The 23209-nt window shown below is 37.6% G+C and overlaps 1 protein-coding gene across 1 annotated transcript in view; it reads right to left on the bottom strand.

The window, feature by feature from the left end:
* gna13b (guanine nucleotide binding protein (G protein), alpha 13b) overlaps positions 1-22781 on the bottom strand; it is a 37398-nt gene extending 14617 nt beyond the window's left edge. Inside the window, exons 1-2 of the mRNA XM_077213084.1 lie at positions 22435-22781; positions 1660-1886 (exon numbers count right to left, since the gene is read on the bottom strand). Of these exons, the coding sequence (XP_077069199.1) occupies positions 1660-1886; positions 22435-22717 (510 nt within the window). The 5' untranslated portion in view covers positions 22718-22781. The remainder of the gene's footprint in view (positions 1-1659; positions 1887-22434) is intronic.
* Between the last annotated feature and the right edge of the window lie 428 nt (positions 22782-23209).

Here is a 23209-nt window from a genome sequence, read left to right on the forward strand (position 1 = left end):
TTTCACGTTTAATCACAATGACACAGCCGCCTTGGGCTGTCATAGTCATGCCATTTTGGCTAACAATTAATTGCCGTACAAATAATTAACTAGCAGCAATTAAAATGTCAGTTTTACAGGTCACTTACACAGAATGCTTGACATACATACATCTTAAAGAGCCATTCATGAACTTGGAATCATACAATTTGCACTTTCAATGCATGCTAAACTTTGTTTAGCATTAGGGCAGCACAAAGTACTACAGCACCAGAAGAGAGACATAAAAACATGGTTCATGTTGCATAGATGATCGCAATAATATGATGTAAGAGCGCAACAGCCCAAATTCTTCCACATCAATTTTAATTATTAATGTTGGGATCAGTCTTTATCTGCAATCTCTCGTTTGTAACCTCTACAAATCATTTTAAGAGGAGTTGGTTACTGGGTGTGAAGTCCTTTGGTGAAATCAACATTTAAAATGGGGAAGCAACGCATTAGGAACTGAGATCATTTAGAGAAGTCTGATATTGTGTGCTAAGATGGCACTTGCTTATGTCAGGGCCTAATGAGAAATCATTTGAGATTTATAGGGGAAAAACCAAAAATTATCAAACTAAACTGATATGCTACTACCCAAGTTAGAAAAAAAGAAAAAAAACAGGATTAGCAATCTTTAATCTAGGTTAGATAAACAAACCTTAGGGCAAAAAGTCTGAGATGTCAGAAGCAAACTGATGATAAACAGTTCACAGCAGCCAGGCCTGAGCACAACAGTGATGTGGTTTACACATCCTCCTAGACGTGCGCACACACCATCTTGGCAAGGCAAGCTGCAAAACTTTTAGATGGGGTCTAAAGTCTCAAAGTATTTTTGTCCAAGACTTGTCAAATGGCAAAAAATCCCACAGACTCTGTAGTGCAAATTAGGTTAATACTCTGTAGTAGTATTAACTAGCATGATGTTAGTTTAAAGGTGGGGACCGTGATATTTAAAAAAACGCTGTTTGGAAGTAAGTCAGACGGACACACGAACAAACAACAACAAACCTGTGTAGCCAATCTTCAGCATTAGGGAGCATATGACGGTGGAGGAGAGAGAACAAGCAAGAGGGAGATTTGAAGAAAGACTGCAGAAATAGAGATGAGACAAAATACAAAGAGAAAAGCTCAAAAGAAATCATTGTAAAAAGAAGGGTTATGACAGGGCAAGAGCTTTAGGACCCGCATAAATATTAGAAAAGCTTTCCAGCGCCGGAGAGAGAGAGGCGGGAAGGCCTGAAAATAGACACAGTTTGCTTTGATTCGGGTTCACACGCAAGTAAAACTTGGTTTGAGTGTCATTGTTTGTCTGGGGCTGCTGTGCTGTTGGCAACTGAACAAACTCTTGTTCGTTCATCGCTGCGCTTTATTTTCTGTGAAGCATTTTGTTGCGCTTATGCTATGATGAATAAAAATCTACTCTTGCCTGTGTAACGGAGGCCAGCTAGTGAGAGTCGCGCTGACGACTGCTAGAGAATGCGGGGTTTAGCGCCATTGTTAGTGCACTCGACTCGCATGCCGACAACAATTGTCCGAAACGGAACCCATTTCCTGCTAAATATACAGTTTCATTTAATCACACATTACAGAAGTGAAATGCATTATGACTTCACATTGAGATCCCCAAAAGCTCACCAGCTGAAATTCCCTGCGCCGGTCATATGCGTTCTGTATGCTGCTGTCAGCCCAGAGGGCACGGATCGATGGCAGGTACTGCAGGAACACTTTGGTCTCCACCATCCCCTGTGACCCCATGGCTGACCGTGTGTCAAAAGCCATCATGGTGTCTCCATGTGCCTGGTTTGAAGGCTCTCCCCACGGGATATGCAGCTTTTCTCTGGCATCCACAAGCACTCGAACACCTGTGATGACAGCAATAGGAGGAACATAATGTCAAAAAGGGAATATTATGAGTGGCTCTCCATTGTATGATGCTGTGTACTGAAAAAATTCAATAAGAAGCTGTTTTCAAGTTAACAAAGCAACAACATTAGACCCCAAGCACTTGGAAAATGTTTATAATTTTTTCAAATTTTCATCAAAAGTCTATCATTTATTTATCACAATACAAGAAAATGGGTCTGTATGAAAGTAAGCATTATAACGGTGCAGTAGCCCATTAGGGTAATTAGTGGGAGCTGCTTATGAATGCGTGCTAATTTTTCACTGTCGCTTTTGAATTCCCAATCATGTGTACTCTGTCTATAGGCCTATAAATTGCAGACATCAGGGAGGTGTCGAATTCGCGATGAGAACTCTGTATATAGGGTGCAGTGGAACTGACCACACATTTTACAAGATGAGATTTTTTTTGTAATAACACTCAGGATCTGTTGCACACCAAATCCTCCACCATCGTCCTGTCAGTCATCTCATCTTACTCTGGTCACATAATAACTGAAATATGACTCCTGCTTCACTATGCTGCGACGCTACAGCTTGTGATGTACGAAGCAGAGCAGACCCCTTTCAGTTTATAATTGTAGCATCTGCCGTCCAACTGAAAGCAGCAAAACGACAGTGCCAGCAATGTAATTGGGTGTATGGCCAGACACAATGTAACACCAGTAACAGACTAACGCAGCAAGCATTCATCAAGTATTCATCACAGGATAAAAATGAAATGCAGAGCCTTTGAGTAACCTCACACAACTACAGGGAAATTCATAACTTCACACTGACAGCACAATTAAAAAAGAGCTGCACGATTAGTTGATATTTTAATCGCTAAAACTAATCAATGGTCGATTAAGCAAGGTCATCATTAGATCGCATAAGGCTTATTAAGCATGGTGTGTATGGCTCATGTGCAAAACAACTGCAGCAGACACACAAGGAAACATAGCGAGCGTGCGTAGTTACGCTTCTAAATGTATTAATGCCTTCAAGCTAGTGATCGACCAATATATCGCCAAGGCCGATATATCGGCATTGGCAGATACATTTTTCTGATTGGCCGATGTGTTGAAAGCGGGACTTTTATTTTGACGGGCGCCGCTGAGAACACCAGTGCCTGAGAAGAGAACGGAAGCGCCTGATCACATTCTCCGTCTTTATTAGGTTTCGATCTCTGTCAGTCATATCTAATACTTTGTTAGAAAGAACTGGTAAACAAAGAAAGTAAATGGTATGCGAAAAAGTAAAGCGTTTGCTTTTATTTTATTTGTAACAAAAGATGCAAATGCGCATCTACATTTAAACAAATCTCTGAATATCTAATAAACATTTAATTTCACAAACCTTGCAGATTTAATCTGTGTACGAATCCAGCTGTGATATCTTGTGAAGTGTGCATAAACGTGTTACCGCGAGTGACGGTTGGTTCGTGCGAAGTGAGTGAATGCGAACAGAAGATCAGTTTCACAGGAGACGCGATCGAAAATCTTTAAATCCTACTTGGTCAACCAAGTACTTTGAAAGATTTTGTAATTTTTTTTGAATAAATTAATATCGATAGGTAATGATACCTGAATTATATTCATTATTATATAGTATCTGCCTATTTATTACATATTAGAACTCATCTCCATGAAAAGCGTTCTGTACAAAATCATTTAGATTGTTGAAATATCTGATACACATCTAATTTACAAACATTACCCATAAAAAGATATCTTTGTAACATATCTTTGATAAATGTAAGTTATCTTTAAGATAAACATCTTAAAGATAATTCATAAATGTCTATAATAACAAACAGTAAAGTTCTTAAGAGACGTATTGTAAATGAGCAAATTCTCGAAAAAAAAGTCAAATTCAACAATCATGCACATCATAGATGTCTATACTGTATGTGTGCTATATTAATCTGTCTATTCTATTTACCTTTCTATATTGAGTTGATCGCTCGTGGGCCAGGGAAAGTTTGTCAAAAACACTTTTAAATGACTTCCCAACGGCACCAAGAGCCACTGCAACTTCATCCAATGCTTTTTCCTTTGCCTGCAAGTCTTTATAAAGCACATTATGTGGATCATAAATAACCTTATGCTTCTCAACCTCCACGATGAGACGATGTGTCATACATTATTGTCATCTTTTCAGGACCACCGACTGAGACACCACGTGCTTTTGTTTATGATTGTCAGCATGACATCTGTTCTTATGCCAATATATATAGTTCTTGGTAAAATATATTGTTCTTAGTAAAAAATGTATCATGATATATATATATATATATATATATATATATATATATATATATATATATAGGCATAAGAAGTATATAATATATATATTTATTAAGGGCTGGGCGATATGATCCAAATCTCATATATTGGTCGGATGAAATATGCATCAGTATTAAAACAATAAAAGACCTGAAATATTTCAGTTGGTGTGCAATGAATCTAAAATATATGAAAGTTTAATTTTTATCATTACATTATGGAAAATAATGAATTTTATCACAATATGCAAATTTTTTGAGAAGGACCTGTATATATATATATATATTGAGTGTATATTAAGTATACTCAAAAATGTACTCAATCATATGTGATTATTTCTCCTGTTATTTAGAACTCCTGGGCAAATGTTTGATTAAGAATGTAGAAGTATAAAATATGAATAAATATAAAACACTTTTCAAAAACAAATTACAGGCCCAAATATTGCTAAATAAAATACCAAATGTAAACATCGTACTTTCAATGTTTAAAATATAGCAGCAATCAGGGCTCTGAACCAGTTCAATGAACGAAAACAAAACAAGCTAAATTTTGACAGGAACATAACCAGAAACGGAAACGAAATCTAATTTAATCGTTCTGAACAGACATGCATATTTGAAATGGCCATTAACCGGTTGTAACTTAACAAAATTCTGTTTAGTTACCAAATGTTTTAACAATCACAATACACATCCTGCTTAAATGTCCCTGTTTGTCTGGACGGAATGTTCAAAATACTTTATTTTCATGAGCATACAATGTCCTTATTTATTGTTCCATTTATTTTATACTATTGTACTATTGGGACAACAAGTTTGCAATAATGCAAAGATGTCATCATTTAATTTTGTAAAAAATATTATTTTTAATGTTGCTGCTAGTTTGAGTGTGTGCATTTTCCTTGAGAACCAAGCAAGTTGACTCAAGAAACCATTTGTTTATTATATCACAATCGCAATATTGACCTCAATAATCGCAATATGACATTTTCCCCAAATTGTGCAGCCCTAATTGATATGTGCAGTAATTACAGTAAATCTCAACTGCATTAGACCAGTAAATTTCAGTTGGATAAACTCCCTTTAGTCCCAAAAGAGCTAAATGTCCTCCACAGGGGTCCTAGAAAAGGCATAAAGCACCAGAACAACTTCAGTTGGGTCCTCAAAAGCTACCTTTTGTAATGTAGTACAGCAACAACAAAATCCTGCTTGTATCAACACAAAGATAAAAAGATTAACATTTCACTGATGTACTTGTCCCAAGAAACAAATAAGAGCATGTGACAACACGTACATCACTCCTGGGTGAGGGTTTGAGTATCAGTAGTGTTGGTCTCTAGTTTTGTACACTCAGATTATCAGCGTAGGAAAGTCACATTGTGAGCTGGTTTTCATACCTGTCTTTCTCTTTCAAAAACTGGCGTCCCCAGCAGTCACAGTACAAATAACCTGCTAAGCCTGTTTCCACTAGCAGCTCTCTGTCCCTCACTATGACAGACAAAGACAGACCACTTTTTGACCTTTCAGATATTTTGGCTAGTTTAGTGGAAAACCTAGCTTGGTGGAAAAGTTCTTGGTAACCAAGAATGGTTATGAAATAATGAGGGGTTTACTTTACGGTTATCTTCCATTCTACATAGTAGGGCTGCACAATTAATCGAATTTTTAATTGCGATTACGATTACGGATGCCACGATTACGTAATCGTTCAAAGCCGAGATTACAAAAGAAAATCCACTCTGCATGTGTGTGTTTATTGCATAATTATGTTATAAGAGGCGAATTACGACTACTTCAGAAAACCCAGCACAATATGACATACCAGGCAGTGACTTAAGTGTACGCTGAAATAAAAAGTCTTTCACCTCAGAAAAAAGGTCTTTACTGTCCTGTCAGCCGTTATACTGTGCTCGTAGCGCGCACTCTTCAATTGCACGCACAAATGCGGCGGCGCGCGCTGTGTATCGCTTCACTGTATAAAGTGCAAAAGAAACTACGAGCATGCAACGTCGTTACAATGTAAATTAAGTCACGAAATAAAAGTAAAATACCAATAAATCACGTGTTAGCTGAGAAGGATTTGCATGCAGGTATGATTTTCATTCTATTCACCAGGAGCTGTTTCATTAACAGTTCTTGTTAGTATTGTGTATTTACCATGGTAACTGTCGTTTCCATAACCCCAAAATGCCACTTTATTTTCACTTTGTGTTATTTTTTATATTATTAAATGACTGTGGTGGCTCATATCAACATTGTATTAACAAAAACTAGTTTGGGACTGCTATTTAATTGCTTTAGCATAGTCCTAATGTTTTTCTAGTCTTTACTATGAGTCATTCTTACAATTTATGTGTATGTTAAGTAAAGGGGGACAGTACTTGTGTGTGTTAATTTCTAAGTAAACATGTATCAAAATATACCTTTGTATATTCAATGTAAATTGTGATAATCGTAATTAATAAATCGCAATTACAATTTCAAGGGAATAATCGGCAATTGTGATTTGTCATAATCGTGCAGCTCTACTACATAGAAACCAAGCAGCCTATTCCATCCCAGATTTAAATAAAATGCTCTTTTTTAAACCATTTGTTTACAATCAATTACGCTGCCAATATAACTCAAGCATTTGATGGAAGACTTCACACAATACTCCTCACCCTTCTAGACCTCACGTGCAGTTATAAGCCCGATCCAGGGTCTTTTCACAGGATAAGACCTTAATTGTTCTTGCCACACATTCCATTGTGAGGTGACGGAAGGTCAAGAGTATTTAACCAAAAGGCCCTTTAAAAGGTGAGCAATGTCCAAGTAGAAGCCCATTAGTGCAGCACAAAATGCCATGTAAAGAGAGCTGTCTATTATATGCACGTCCTGCAGCACAATCAATAGCAACAGTCCATAGACACACATTAGCGAAAGCAAATAACCATTCTGTCTAAAATACTCATGTAACACATACAGTGCAGTTTCTCCCGTCCCTACAGGGAAGGAGCATGCCAGTCATTTAGGAATGAGATCACAATCCTTTAGTGATTAATCTTTAGTAATTTAGCTCTAATTAGAGCTGCACAATGGACAAATTGAGATTGTTTCATTACTGACGATTTAGTGTTTTTAAACAAATCTCTTAAATGAATGATTCAATGACAAATACATTTTTGTGACAGTTACTTGTCGCCATCTACTGGTGTAATGATAAGTACATTCGCACCAGAGGAACCTTTTCATAGTTCCTAGAACTATTGACAGAAGTACCCGGATTTTGGCGTGTCTGCACCGCAGGAATTATTTTAGTTCTAGGAACTCCTTTTGGAGGAACTAATTTAGCTCCTACTTCAGAGAAGGGTCTAAACAGCACTATAGGAACTACTCGTGAGGTTAGTGTTCGCTGATTGGCCGAACACAAACGAAACACCAGCACCCACTAGGAATGTGATGGTGAGGATATTTTTCCCACTGGCTGATCGACGTGTGACAATACCAGTAATACCGCCCCCAATCCACCCGAATTGGCACCAATTTAAAAACTAACGCGCACGGCCGCACGTGTCCACGTGTGCAGAGTGAGCAGAAGGGCAAGCATTTTTCCATAGGAATGAACTGAAAACGCTTTCCCTGTTCTGCTCGTTCCGCACCCATGGACACAAATGACAAATTCGCTTAGACGCTTTTACACCAAATATTCCGCAGTCACCTTGTTAGTCAGCTCCTCACTCTTGTGATTAATGAAATCTGACTCCTGCTGCTGATCTGTGCTGCGATTCTCGTTCGGCTCACGATGTATTAAGCAGACACCTTCAGTTTAATAGCGTCTGTTCTCTAACTGAACTAAATGATTTTATATATATATATATATATATATATATATATATATATATATATATATATATATATATATATATATATATATATATATATATATATATATATAAATTTGACGTGGGGGGCAGTGTTTATATATTTTTATAAATATATAAAAATTTGTGGGGGGCAGTGCCACATGCGCAAGTATGTAACCGGTGTTGCTTCTGAATACCGGTAACACCGACTATTGGAGCAAGCCTAGCACCCGCCATTTTTAAAAAATATATATATTTACTCCAGGAACTACTCTACGAACATGGAAAACATTGATAGATGGACCTCTGAACCTTTAGGCTAAGGAGAAAATCCAACGCAACTTTGAGGGGACCAAGCAACACATGATTATGCATTTCTGCTCAGCTAGCAACACTGGACATCAACCACACGGCAAAAGCTACTAACTTTCATTACGGTCTACTTTCTTTGTATAACAGTTCTATCTAATAACATATTAGACTGGACTTTTAAAACACCTTGTAAACTAATGAACACGGAGAATGTGAGCACAGTGTGCTCAGGCTCTGGCGTTCTCAGCGCCATCAAAATAAGTCACAACAACAAGCGTGGCTTATGTCAGTTCCTACTAGCGATGCAAATGCATCCAGGAAAATGTTCCTAAGGGAACCGCCCTGGTGGCTAGTTACAAGAACTAAGTTCCTAGAACTACCCGCTACAAAACCCCTGATGTAATCGAAGCGTAGATTATTTGAAGTTCCAAGTTACTATCAAAATTGATTTACTCAACTTTGATCACTACCTTAGACATTAGTGTTTATATCCGGACTATAAACTTTTATCCCATTAACTGTGATCATTTGAATTATTGTAACGGGAATAATGATCGTGTGTGGTTGAAAAGAAAAAGCGGTTTCATAGGATTTATTTATTTTATTTATTCTTTATTCATTTATTTAGCTGTTATATAAAAAAAGTGCAGCTGGAATTATTAAGCTACACTAAAGTAAAGTAGTATTCTTACATGCTATTATTGTCACCTGTTTACCTGATCAAAGATTTTATTTAAAATAGACACTTTAGTGACAGTGCACTATTTTATTATTTGCACTTTCAGGTATATTGATGTAGAAGTGTTTTGTTTTGTGTGCAATGAGGGAGTGAAATTGCAGAAATTACAGTACCGTATTTTCCGCACTATAAGGCTCACTTAAAAGCCTTTAATTTTCTCAAAAAACAACAGTGCGCCTTATAATCCGGAGCGCCTTATATATGGATCAATTAGTTAATAACGCTCCACGTTATTAAATTCGCCCGCAAACTCGCGCTCGTGTCCATATCATGCCCGCTCTGTCACACGGCCAATTCAACCTCGTATAAATCAGGTTATGCGTGTAAGTCACGTGCCCGCTCATGAGCGCTCGCTCTTACAAAAAAAACATACATACGAACAGACACACTGTCCCCGGCGCTGCTCTCGCGTCACAGAATGTTCATAAAGCGTTCCCCGTTCACAGTAACCGGGTCGTCTCATTCAAAACAGCCAGCTGTTGCTGTCAGCGAGCCGCCGCACATTAATACTCGTATGAGTCAGGCTGCAAATGTAAGTTACATGCGCCCCAGCGCGTTCACGCTTACTAATAAACGCCTCGCCTCCGGCGCCGCGCACTTGCTACATTCCCTTTAGCACATCTAGTGGATGCATAACGCAAACCCAGTTAAACGTTTGACTGCAGTATCTTATCCGCCTTATAATCCGGTGCGCCATATATACAGTTAATGTTCTAAAATAGGTAATTCATTGAAGGTGCGCCTTATAATCCGGTGCGCCTTATAGTGCGGAAAATACGGTATTTAAAAAGTTAAATAAAACAGTTTGTTCAATTCAGTGCTGTTGTTATAATTGTCAAAAACAGAAATAAAACAAATATCGGTTATGGCACATAAACATGCAAACAATCCTATAGTAAAAAACAAGACAAAAAAAACAATCTTTATATGTGTGGGTAGCTACCTGATGTATGGCATGCACATTTAACTCAAAATTAAGATTTTAGGTTAAAAATTAGGGATGCACAGAGTTAGAATTCTAGATGCACTTGGCCGAAAACTGAAACTGACTTTTTTAAAATTATTATTAGTTTTAGTTTGTTTTAATATTAGACTTTTTAAATCTGATTTTATTTTGAATCTGAATTTAAAAAAAACCAAGCCAATAAAATAAACCACACTAAAGTAAAGTACCAAAATTGAACAGAAAATATATTAAAATAATATTAAATATCTATATATTACCCTTCAATATATTATATATTGTTAATATATTGTCAATTAAACAAGGTCATGCGGATGCATGCTGATCAGCAGGGTCTTACGTCAGCAGCGTCACTGAACGCGGATCCCCAACAGAACCGGAAGACAATACAATGCTGAATAAAGTCGTCGTTTTTGTTATTTTTGGACCAAAATGTATTTCCGATGCTTCAAAACATTCTAACTAACCCACTGATGTCACATGGACTACTTTGATGATGTCTTTATTTCCTTTCTGGACAAGGACAGTATACCGTTCATACATTTTCAATGGAGGGACAGAAAGCTCTCGGACTAAATCTAAAATATCTTAAACTGTGTTCCGAAGATGAACGGAGGTCTTACGGGCTTGGAGTGACATGAGGGTGAGTCATTAATAACATCATTTTCATTTTTGGGTCAACTAACCCTTTAAGACGACGTGAAAATGATAAATTTACAATGCAAGAGTTACATTGTAAGAATTACACTCTCGAGAGAACATGTAAACTCTTCATCGGATTGAAAACCGAAACTGAAAGGACGACGTATGATGTATGGAACGAGCTGTTCTTCCTGTTGAATAAAGTGTCATAAATAAGTGAACCGTCATTCTAAAACTCTACTTTCACTTAGCATCTGTGAAGTGGAGGCGGGGAGGGGAATTTTTACTGCGTGAAAAATACAAACAGCACAGCACAACGGATCATATGTCCATAGTCTCCAAATTATGATGAGAAATAAATATTAAGTCTGCGGTTTAAAACAAATAAAGAACTAATGTAGGAGAATGATTATTAAGCGCTAACAGCTGGAAACTTTGTATATTTGTGCAGTGCGGCATGTCAAGAAATGTATTGCTTGTGACAAACACGCACATCAACCCGATCACGTGTTTAGCGTTCATGTAAACTACAAAACATTCAGATTCATCAATCAAAATTATTAGATACATAAATGCGCGAATGTAGAAAAAAAATAACTTATGGTCATTAAATCTTCTTGGATCAATATATTCTGAAAATCCTGCTTTTTTGTCATTAAGGGAACTAGGGTTGGGCAGTAATAAGGTATACCGCTGGGTCTTAAAATAGCAACGGTATCAGTTTCAATACCGTCATTAAAAAAAATGTATTAAAAAAATGCAATGCACTTATATAGGAGACAAGGATTAAATATTAAATATTTATTTAATGCCTAAAAATGCTTATGTGTGGTTGTCATCACGTCACAGTGTGGAGGAGAAAGAGAGAGAGAGAGAGGGTGAAAGATGGCAAGTTGCGCACCGAGTGACCTGGTCTTGAAGAAGAACACGACTTCTGGAGTTTGGCAGTGTTTCGGGTTCCGACCTAATGAGAAGGGACGGTGTAGGTACTAGGGATGGGCATTTCAAGCAAAAATAATATTCGAAGATCGCCTGGTATTATTTGATTATTATTCGAAAAATCGCACCCCTCCACCACATGCACGCACACATGCATGTATAGGAGGCTACACACCTATACAGCGGCGCGGTACGTACATACGTTTCATATTTATGTTTAATAATATAATGTTATTTTTTTATTTCATCTATGTTGATTATATGAAAAGGGTACCGCATGAGATGAGTAAGATAGGATCATAAGGATCATGGATGCCCAATATATTGGAAAACATTTGGAATGGGTCAGACATGATTTTGACCACTTAAGTTTTGTTTTGTAGAAAGCCTTTCTTTAAAGGTGGGGTATGTGATTTGGAAAACGACCGGCAGATTTTGAAAATACACAATTTAAATGGTCCTACCTTCTTTCCTCCAACGCTTGCCCTGACTCCACCCATTCGAAGAACATGGACGCGTAATCATGCACGAGCGAAAACTCAGATGTGCGAGAGATTGTAATGACGATTTACTACTAATAATGGAACCGGCTTTACTGACGAGATGGGCATGCGTCACAAGCTTTGAGTATGCACACGAAGGGGGTCACGCGCGCTGGGGGTAGGGGGGTGTGGTACGACCGTTTGATTGACGAACTTACTGTCCAATGATTCTAGGTGGTCTTGGAAATGAATGGCTGGAGTTTCAAGTCCCGCCTGTTCCACAGATGATTACATTTCTTAATTTTCATTTCAGTGCTCCTAACTCAGTGGCTGTAAGTGGGTTAGGAATAGGATTTCAAGTTATTTTGAAAAAATTGACAAAAGAGAATCACATAGCCCACCTTTAAAGTGTATTTCATTTTGTATAAATTGTATCTTCATTTTAATCAATGTTTCATCAACAAATTACCTGGATTAATAAATAAGCAAATATAGTATACAATATAATCAGGACACGGAGGCGCCGGCGTGTGAACTGTATCGCGTCTCATAAATCAACCGAAACTCAGCGTATAAGATACTTGCCTCACAGCCCTGAGAAGTATATATATATATATTTGTCTACTTTTAAACAAAACAATTAAAACGACAAAAAAATGGGCTACTCTCTGCTTATGTAGGCTAATTCGTATGAAGTGTGCATTTCTCTCTATAGGCGCGTTCACTACATGCGAAGATGTCGAGTCAGCATCTTCATCGTTGTTATCTTTGCAGCCGACACTGACAGAAAACACTAGTTTATGAATAAACAATTCAATGTTTCATGCATAATTACTTGAGCCGGTTCTTTGTGGCAAGCTTTAGGCTACGTTGAGATGCGGAATAGGCAATATATTACGAAAATGCTCATTATGGTTTAGCATTCTCTCCGATATATATCTATGTAATTAAAACAATATAAATATGTGAATAGACTAAATGGCTTAAATGAACTACTACTAGTCGACTAGAAAAAAAACTTTAGCATGGGCAGCCCTACTTATTTCACATATTTTCTAACCACTGGGGGCATTCTGAGCGAGTGGCACGTAATCTTCAGAAATGCGCTCTCCGCTCTGGAGGAAATATTACCACTCTGCTCACATGCTTTGGTGTGAGACAATGTCCATCTTCTGCTGTTGTCTGAGAGTTGATTGACAGCTTTTAGACGCATTATTGGCAAAAAAAAAATCTTGACTCATCCCTAGTAGGCACAAGCCAACAGTTTGGTGATGCTGTCGGAGCCTTGTGTCATAATTTTTAATTAGTCACAAGGTAATACTGTATACCACAGTAAAATAGGGAGGAGGTTTGACGGTATCAAAATTTGGATAGCGCCCAACTCTAAACGGAATACATCTTGTCTCATCAAATCATAAAGACTTTTTTCCCCCCAGCCTTTTGTATTTATTGCATTGCATATTGTATGTTCAGGGATGACAGATTGATAAACAGACATGGTATTTATGACTGGAGGTAACTTTTGATACATTGCGGTAAAATTGTCTCGCCTACTGACTTTGTCCTATCAGTGTGGCTCTTGAGAAAAAAATAGTGAAGACCACTGATTTAGACCTTCCCATTCATTTGGTGAGCAACATGGCAATTTGCAAAGCATTTGGACGTACCCTGTCATGCTGTTGGCTATATAAGCCACTGCAGTAGACGCATATTGCAGTATAAAGGCTTAGGGCTTGACATTAATGCTTGTCCGGGACAAGTAGATTTTTTGAAGGGACAAGTAAAAGAGAACAAGAGAACCGGACAAGTAGCCAGATTAGAATGTCAATAACAAAAATAACTGGGGAATCACTAAAACGAAAGAATGATTCTGATTTTATTACATTTATTGTAAGTAGCGATCGATAGTGGATAATAAATGTATTACTGACGGTTACAAGGTTGTGCTGTTGAGGCTCGCGCAGCCTCTCGAGGAGAAATGGAAACAAATGAGTGCAGAACACACAAAAGAAACTCAGTTCATTATGAAACTCAACACCGTCTATAAAAAATCAAAATGTGGAGTTTTTATATTTAACATATGATACAGTTAAGCAACCTCACACAACAAGTGCTCTTTTCCTGAATACAATCACGATTGAAAACGTGACACTGATTTCATACAACAGTTCAATAAACAGTTAAAAATAAGTCACTTACATTTTAGATGCAATATTAACTGTTTTTGATCCATTTCAGCAGTGAAAATAGTTCCAAACAAAGATCACAGTAGAACCATAACGCATCTTACAGCAACACTCAATCGTGTTTCATTATTGAATGATACAGCATTTTGAACGAATCGGTTAAGTCAAAGATTCATTGACCCATTCATAAAAATCTGTCTCATTCATGAATGAATCAGTCGTTTGATCGAATTGTTTTAATGAACGACTCGCTCATTAAGACGATCGCCTGCTGCCACTTACTGGCGGATAGTGTTATGTTTAAAAGTAACATTCTTTCCAATGTTTCTTATTTGTACAGGGTTTTTCCTGCATAGAGAAGGCGGTCGCCCTCGTCAAATTTTGTGCCGCCTCCGGCTCTCGACAAAACTCGGACAGACTGGCACATGCACAGATACCCTTTTTCCACCGTGACGGTTCTGTTATTCGAAATTCAGCACAACACCGGCCTATGTCCATTCTCAAACCGATAGTCACATAGCGCTGTTGCGCTTCGGGCGACCCGAGTTCGAATCCAGGCTCATGGACTTTTCCCGATCCCCTCCCCCGTCTCCCTTCCACCTTGCTTCCTGTCCACTCTAAACTATCCTATCACAATAAAGGTAAAAATCTTTTAAAAAATAAATAAAATAACATTCCAATTAATCGAGGGTGGATGACAGATAAATCATAATGTGTTGAGTTAAATACAGACACGGATCTCTCATCATGGTAGAACGCAATGAACGTGCGACACTTTTACTCTTTTTTTCGACAACCTAATTCTCTTCAGGCAATACCAATCAAAGAAAACATATCAGAGCTCGACATTAACGCAGGTCCGCGACACGGGTGTTTTTTTGAAGGGACAAGAGAAAGAGTTGTACTTGCCCAACCGGACAAATGCTCTGATTAAAACAATTTTCAAAATAAATAAAAAACAATTTAGGAAATCACAGAAAACACGAGGATGATTCTGATTTTATTTTATTTAATGTAAGTGGTGATTGATAGCTTATAGTTGTTGATAATACCTAATGTAGGCCTCCTGATGGTAACAAAGTTGCGCTGGTTCGCCCAGTTATTTATAACATACTATACAGTTAAGAAACATCACATGACCAGAGTGCTGTTTTCCTGAATACCATCAAGATTGAAACAGAGACACTGATTTCATAGCAGTCCAATAAGCAAATAGTTAAAATTAAGTCACTAAACATTTTAGCCGCAATGACTGTTTTTGTTCGGTTTCAGCAGCGAAAATAGTTCCAAACAAAGATCACAGCACAACCATAGCGCATCTCACAGGAACACTCAGCCATGTTTCATTACTGAAGGATTCAGCATTTTGAACAAGTCGGTTGAGTCAAAGTTTCAATAACCCATTCATAAACTGCCTCATTCTGAATAAATCAACCGTTTGAACGAATGGTTTGAATGAATGACTTGCTCATTAAAACGGTCGCCTGCCGCCACCTACTGGCAGTTTAGTTTTAAAGTATCATTCTTTTCAACATTCTTTATTTGTATATTCAAAAATTTAAAACAATCTCATAATCTTATTTAATAGTTGTCATTTTTTATGCAAATTATTATTTGATTGGTAACAGCCAACTTAAGTATTTAAATTTAAGTTAAATTTAAGAATTGAAATGAAAGATGGAGCATACATTTAATAAAATTAGGGGGGAAAATGCCCTTTATAAAAGGTAAAAAATTATTCTGATAAGTGTTTTCCAACAGTGATGTAATGAAACATTGACAATTTAAGTTGGAAGGGAGAAAAGCCTCTGTTAAGGCTATTAAGGAAATCTTTATCACTTTTTCGTTAAGGAATACTTATATTTTACATAAATGTTCATTTTAAATCAGCCTACTTCAGTGTGATATGTTACCATTTTATCATGCTTAACACTGAGAATTTGAATAATTGTAATGTGATGATAGGGCTGCTCGATTATGGAAAAAAATCATAATCACGATTATTTTGGTCAGTATAGAAATCACGATTATGTAACATCGATTATTTCACATGAGTTTGGGAACGTGTTGCATTTATTAAAAAGATAATTTTTTAACAATTATTTTTAAAAAAAATCTAAATTTGAACATTTATTGTACTTTAACTATTAAAATAGATAATATAACAGATAATACTTCAATAAGTATTTAATAATTCCCAAAGGTCTACCACTTATAATGCGGTTAATTCCCTCGAAAACATTGATTCACTTTAGCATGTAGATTGTATGAGTAACCTAAATTAATCCACACAGATTATAAAATCAAATCAATCATTTAAAAACTTTCTCCAAGACGCAATTTCACAAACTGCGTGAGTGTTCAGTGGCGCTGCGTCTTCTCTCTCTCTGTCTCTCAAAATGTGTTGGACAAGGCAAGCGTCAACTACATTCTCGCGTTTAGGAGTCGGGACATGACGGAATTGTCACTTGGATTGCACAGCCCTATGTGATGATCAGATGCAGAGATCTAAATGAATATCATAGGATCGGGCGGTTGGAATATTTTTAACAGCGGATTTGGGTGACTCAAGATTAATTAATTTATCTTTAAAATGTACAACATTTCTTTCCACCTCCGCCTCATTTTGAGCCAGGAAAAACCCTGTTTGTATATTTAAAACAATTTCATAACATTATTTAATGCAATTGTAATTTTTAAGTGAAAATAATTTAATTTGATCAGCCCTATGGTGTCTTGATATTCTAAATAATTTAATGTATTGATCAAATTTAGGCATTTAAAATGAAGCATACATTTAATAAGATTGGGGGGGGGGTGCCCTTTAAAGGTGCAGATATTACAATATGCAGATTTAAATAAATCAAAGCTGATTGAACACTGATGAGAATATTGCTTCAGAATAAATTATATTTACAAGTAGGGATGGCGAAAACGAAACATTTTCTTGACCGACCACCGAGCCTCATTAGCCAGTTGAAACCGGTTAACCGGTTAGTTTGAAATATGCTACGCTATTTGAAATAACAGCCATTTCGAGCCGCGCCTGCAATTCCGCAACTCTGTCGCATGATCACACACTGCCCCGGGGCCGCCCTTCCACTCACTTCACTTTTTTTAAATCCCCTACAGCGCGAAACATTAATCCCGCAAAGTACGCGGCGCTGAGGAGCTTGTAATCGGAGGACAAATGGCTCCTTAGTTTCGAAATGGTTTGGGTACAAGGTGATCGCGTTGAAAATAAAGGCGTTAGTCTAGCGTTAGAAGCTCATTTGAAACATTGCCACGGCTCAATTTAAGAAAATGACAGCTCCGAAGAGACGCCCCTTTAGTTTGAGGTAACGTTAGTGCTAACAATAATAAAGAAAGATGATGATCATCATCACCTTATCTGTAACCACTGAAATGTAGATGTAATGTATTTCCAAATCTAAGCCCATTTTATGCGGAATGTTGCCTAATAGACTGCAACACGATAAAACCAATGGATAGAACAGGCACCTTCAGAATGCGTAAAAGACGCACCGGGCAAGGCAGGTCTAATAATGTACAGAACAAGTCGCGTTTTCAGGTAATACATCATAGATGATGCAGGCCTACTGTATTTAAGCACTGTATCACACAAGTTGCAACTTACATCCGTGTCATTCTTTTTGGTGAAATGGTCCCACACACTACTTTTCTTTGCACGCTTCATCCTGTGGTCTGCCCTGGCTCTAACCTCGAGTGTTTTAGCCTGTAGCCTTTACTTTTCGCAAACCTTGTGATCGCGCGTACCCAAACGCTGTGACCTCGCGCCAAATGTTTTTATTGGTTTATTAAAGTACAAACAGGTGAGTTATGAAAAACTGAGGGTGAGGGATTTGTTCACTTCACACAAAAATATATTGGAATGAGATGGCTAACTGTAGTAGCGATTAGTCCACTGTCTATAATAGCCTAATTTAGAGATCACTTTTTTTTTTAACCGACTACCGACAACTTTGATCGGTTAACGTTGATAGGTCAACCATCGGATAAAACGGTCATCGGTTGGCATCCCTATTTACAACACACACACAAAAAAAATTCCGGACAAGCAACTTGAGCCCTGAAGGCTAACAAATAATTGATCATTAATTTAAACGACCATCGATCAATTTGTGTAAATTGACATCCATAGTCCAAGCTATCATTATCAGAGCATGAAAGCAGAGCGGGGAGCAGAGGAGTGAATGAGATTGTAGCATCATTTTACCAGCGTTTCAAACAGAAACAAGTCTACTACAGAGAAATTTCATGTCGGCACATTATTTGAGCAGACATTGCTTACACGGAGCGGAACATTGAGCAGAGCAAACTGGGTGCTGGTACATACACAGCCTGAGTCACTTCGAAGTTGTGCGCCTTCGAAAGCGGAGTCACAAAAAATTCTGTGCGGGAGTGAAACCTGAGCGCTGAACATTAAGGGGCGGGGCGGTATATATTTTCAGCTCATATTTTTGGCCTTTTTTTCTTTTTCGGACAAAACCCGAAAATGACATTTTCGGCCGATAATTTTCAGCGGCCAAAATTTTGGTGCATCCTTAGTTAAAATGTAGGCTATATGAATGTGTAAAGATAAATATCTTAGGTTCTGTAACTGGTCTCTACAACTTCTACAAAGTCTTTAATTATGGTTAATCATTTGTTTTGCCTTAGTTCATTTTAAATGGTTTTACATTGTGACAAATTAAATAATTTCTAAAAATAAATATATTAACATTTAGCCTCAATTAAAAAGGGCTTAAAAAGCATGTAAAAGTAAAAAAAAAAGAACAAAAATGTTTAAAACAGTTTTAGATTAAGTACAGTACGTCATCACAGGACATGTCAATTTGTCAACTACTCATACAAGACAAAATTCAGCAGACAGGAAAAAAGTTAAGAACGTCAGAGAAACTCAGTTGTGCAGGAAACTGAAAGTGTAGAAAGATGCGCTCAGAGGCGTAACCCCCTTGACACATCCCACATCTGTTGTGAAGTGGTGTGTCCATGTGACCTCATATGTATGTGCACTTTCACCTTAAAATTGACTATTCCTAACAAAACAAATCTGTACCATAACCCCAGATGTTAATGGAACCTTAGAAGTAGATGAGGTCTGGATGAGATCTAGCATCAGCAAGATGTAATTTAACATCGAATTCTGTAAACAACAGCAGGATGCAAAAAATGCATGCTGGGCTAAACCATTCAAGATTATAAACAGAATCATGCCTGAGTTAGAAAAGATAAACAACCTGCTAGAGCTTGAAAGAGAAATCACAGACGGCAGGATTTCATCCATACTGTCCTACAAACTCACAGGATAAACTACACTGACAAAGCTCACGTTTCAGTCCGGTTACACAATGTGAATACTCAGGGCTGATATTCTGTTCTCTCAAGTGAAATCTTTTAGAAATCTTCTAAAAATGCGCTTAACTTGTTCGCTCAATTTAACTGGATACATTTTTTTTATCCGATAAGAAAGCATGAGCATAAACGACGATGTTTTGGTCATTCTGAAATGCCTGAGCAAAGTGGTTCTGTATAATTCCCACCCAGAACGGTTTTACACGAGACTGCACTCCCAAACATCAGGCATCCGAAAGCAAAATAACAAGCACGTTAATTGCTTTATCAGCATGCTCTGAGGCACAAGTAATCTAGAAAATTGTTAGGCTATACACAGTGGCTTCTCCTACTTTTCTTAGTGATATTAAGCACCAGTTTATCAGGAAGTGATGGTTTTGTTCTGTTCGACTTACTGGATGGAAACAATGCTTTTTACGCAAACATTTATGCGATATTTCGATTTTGCGCAAATTAAATTTGTAACTTTGGATGGAAACATAGCAAATTAGAAGAGTTTATTATAAATGAAAAACCTTGCTAGGTTCCTCCTGCCCACTTATGTCTCTAACAAAGTGCATTAAAAGTAGTTCACACCTGCCCTCTGACATTTCTAAGCTAAAGAGGAACATCTGTAAAAGCCCTGATGTTTTCAGTCGATTATGTTGGATTTAATTACACCACTGCTTAAAAGTTTCGCGTTAGTAAGATTTTGTAAAACAAATTAATACTTTATTTTATAAAAAAAAATCATTAAGGAAATATATTTTTGTACTTTTGATTTTTTTTTTGGGTCAGTTTCCACAAAAATACTAAGCAGCAAAACTGTTTTAAACATTAGCAAATCAGCATATCAGAATGATTTCCGTAGGATCATGTGACACTGAAGACTGGAATAATGATGCTGAAAACACAGCTTTAACATCACAGGAATAAATTAGCCTACAGTTTAAAATATGTTAAAAACAGAAAATGGTTTTTAATTTGTTTTTTGATCAAATAAATGCAGCATGGGTGTACATAAGAGACTTCTTTCAAAAACAATTTGTATTGACCCCAAACTTTTGAATGGCAGTGTAGATAAAAACACTCTCCATCACTTGGTACTGGCACTACTGGCTATCGCTTCATCAGGTCGCAGGAGAGCTGCAGGGCTAAAACATTCCTAGTTGTGTTAGAGATGTGATCACTGGCCAATCAGATCTGTCAAACAGTGAGAAACCTTTCTGCTTCAAACATAACATCTCCACAGACACACGCGAGTATAATCTCAAGTGAAACGCGTGAAAGGAATTAAAATGCTACTGATGGTGTCTCTAGTCATTATAGGGAGAAATTTCTGTGTTTTCTGGAATGCCTTAGGATTAGATCCAAGCAGCCATTCGACTAAAATGCTTCCTGTTTAAGTTGAGTTAGGGAAGGATATGATGTTAGCGACTGCTACAGACGAGTCTCCACTAGATCACAGCTGAACCATTTGTCATTCACACGGTGCCTTTGTAAATGATGACCGTTGTGACGTATTAATCTCGTACAGGAAATCTCAAAATCTTTTCATAGCAATAGGCACTGGAAATCCCCGACTGAGGCAGCCCAAACGGGGAGCCCCGTATTATACAAGGTGGGTATACTGATCTATCACATCCCTTTTTTGAAAGACAAAATGCTAATCTGAAGACAGAAACCTAAAGTTAACTCCTGGGAGAAAAAAAGACATGGCTAAAAATGTTAATAACAAACTCACATTTTGAGGATCATCTGACACCTTTAGCTTGGTTCAAACTACTGTCTGTATGTCTAAAAAATGTCAGAAATAGTAAAGCTGGATTTCTTCCATAACAGGTGTTGGTGAGTGGTTAGTGCCAGTGTGTTAACCCATGTTCTCCTCATCATGTCCCAGTCTGAGAGCTCTGGACTCCACCCATTTCACAGATGCCCGAAACACGTGAATCCAGACACGTCAATTACAAGAAATTTATATACATATATTTGAAAATCGCCTTTTCATTTAAAAGTTTAAAAATGCCACAATGAAACCAATAAATAAGAGGATTTGAATATGAGTGGAGTGGTGTGCTTTTGGTAGACACCAGTTTCTTTGTTATTTATGAGACGGGCTCAGCATACCAACAAACAAGAGAGCGGATTTACAATTTAAGCCAGGCTTTACATACTGGATTGATTTATTTTACATAATCCAGTTTCAGTTATGGCATTAAAACTCGGACAGTCAAAACATTAAGTTAGCACACACACAAGGGGAGATTTCGCAGCTCTTAAAACAAATCCGAGATTCTGGTAAAACGCCCAAACTAAGATACTCCGGAGTATAATATTTCAGAAACGGAAACGTATGGTACTTTTATAAAGTACCAGACTAAGTTTAAATGAGTCCGAGGAGTCGTGCTCTTTTTTGTAGACGTTAACAACTAGAGCGCTAACGTTCATTTCTGACAAAATTCAAAGCCGAGCCCTGCTTTTCTAGACCACGGAAATCACGCGTGAGATTGAATCCACATGTTTAATGTGACGACAAGATCGGATACGATTTAGAAAGAAATCAGGTCCTCCGCAAAGGTCTTTGTTCAAGACCGCGGCGGGGAAAAGTTGAGAGAATAACATGGGCGTTTCTCCTGGGCAGGTTACAGCGCAACTTCAGCTAACGCTTTAGCTAAACCTCATTTCACGGTCCTCTCATCCCTCCCGACACAGTTAAAAATGTAGACCCGACACGCCAGTTTGCATAGGTCTGTGAATGAGAAACGTGCCTCCTACCTTTCATAACATTACTGTAAATGGTGGTTTTGAACTCTTCTTTGGCCCGCTGATCGAAGTCCTGCCCGTGTATGATGCGCATCTGCTTGAGGAAAGTGGACTTGCCGCTCTCCCCGGCGCCGAGCAAAAGTATCTTGACTAACCGTTTTACATAGGGTTTGTCTTTCATAAGACCTCGGTCAATTTCTTTAGACTTCCTTAGTTGTTCCGCCTCGCTGCTGTTGAGAAGACAGTTTGGAAAACAAACGGATAGAAAGGACCGGGACGGCAGGAAATCCGCCATCTTTGTGCAACTTCATCGATACAGTAGGGAGTGAAACTGCGCGCGCCTGAGTGCTAGTGGAGGGCGGGGCTTCGTTACCATAACGCTCACGCGCCCGCAGCTCTCTGCTCGCTGATGAAAGTTTTGGGCGGGTTCAAATTTCGAAATATAGGGGGCAAAATGTTCCGAGTTTGTTGTCCCTCACTTAAAGGTGCACTCAGTAATACTTTGTTTTGAATTAAACTTGGTTTGTATCTCATTTTATTTATTTATTTAATATTTATTTATTTTAATTTCATTCAAAGGACCAAATTTGATGAATATGTTGTTATTTATATAGCCAAAAATTAAGATGAAATTCTGATAGATTTTAATCTAAATCAATGAGATTTTTATAACAGTAGGCAAACTGCATAAAAATGTGTGCATATAAATATCAGTTGTCACTGAAGGCCTAATAGCTCCAAATACTGTATGTCTTAAGATGATGTTTAAATGCTTAGTTTTTTTTTT

This window comes from Siphateles boraxobius, unplaced genomic scaffold (genome assembly GCF_051911475.1).
Source record: "Siphateles boraxobius isolate OS27281-9 unplaced genomic scaffold, OSU_SipBor_1 66, whole genome shotgun sequence".
Lineage (NCBI taxonomy): Eukaryota > Metazoa > Chordata > Actinopteri > Cypriniformes > Leuciscidae > Siphateles > Siphateles boraxobius.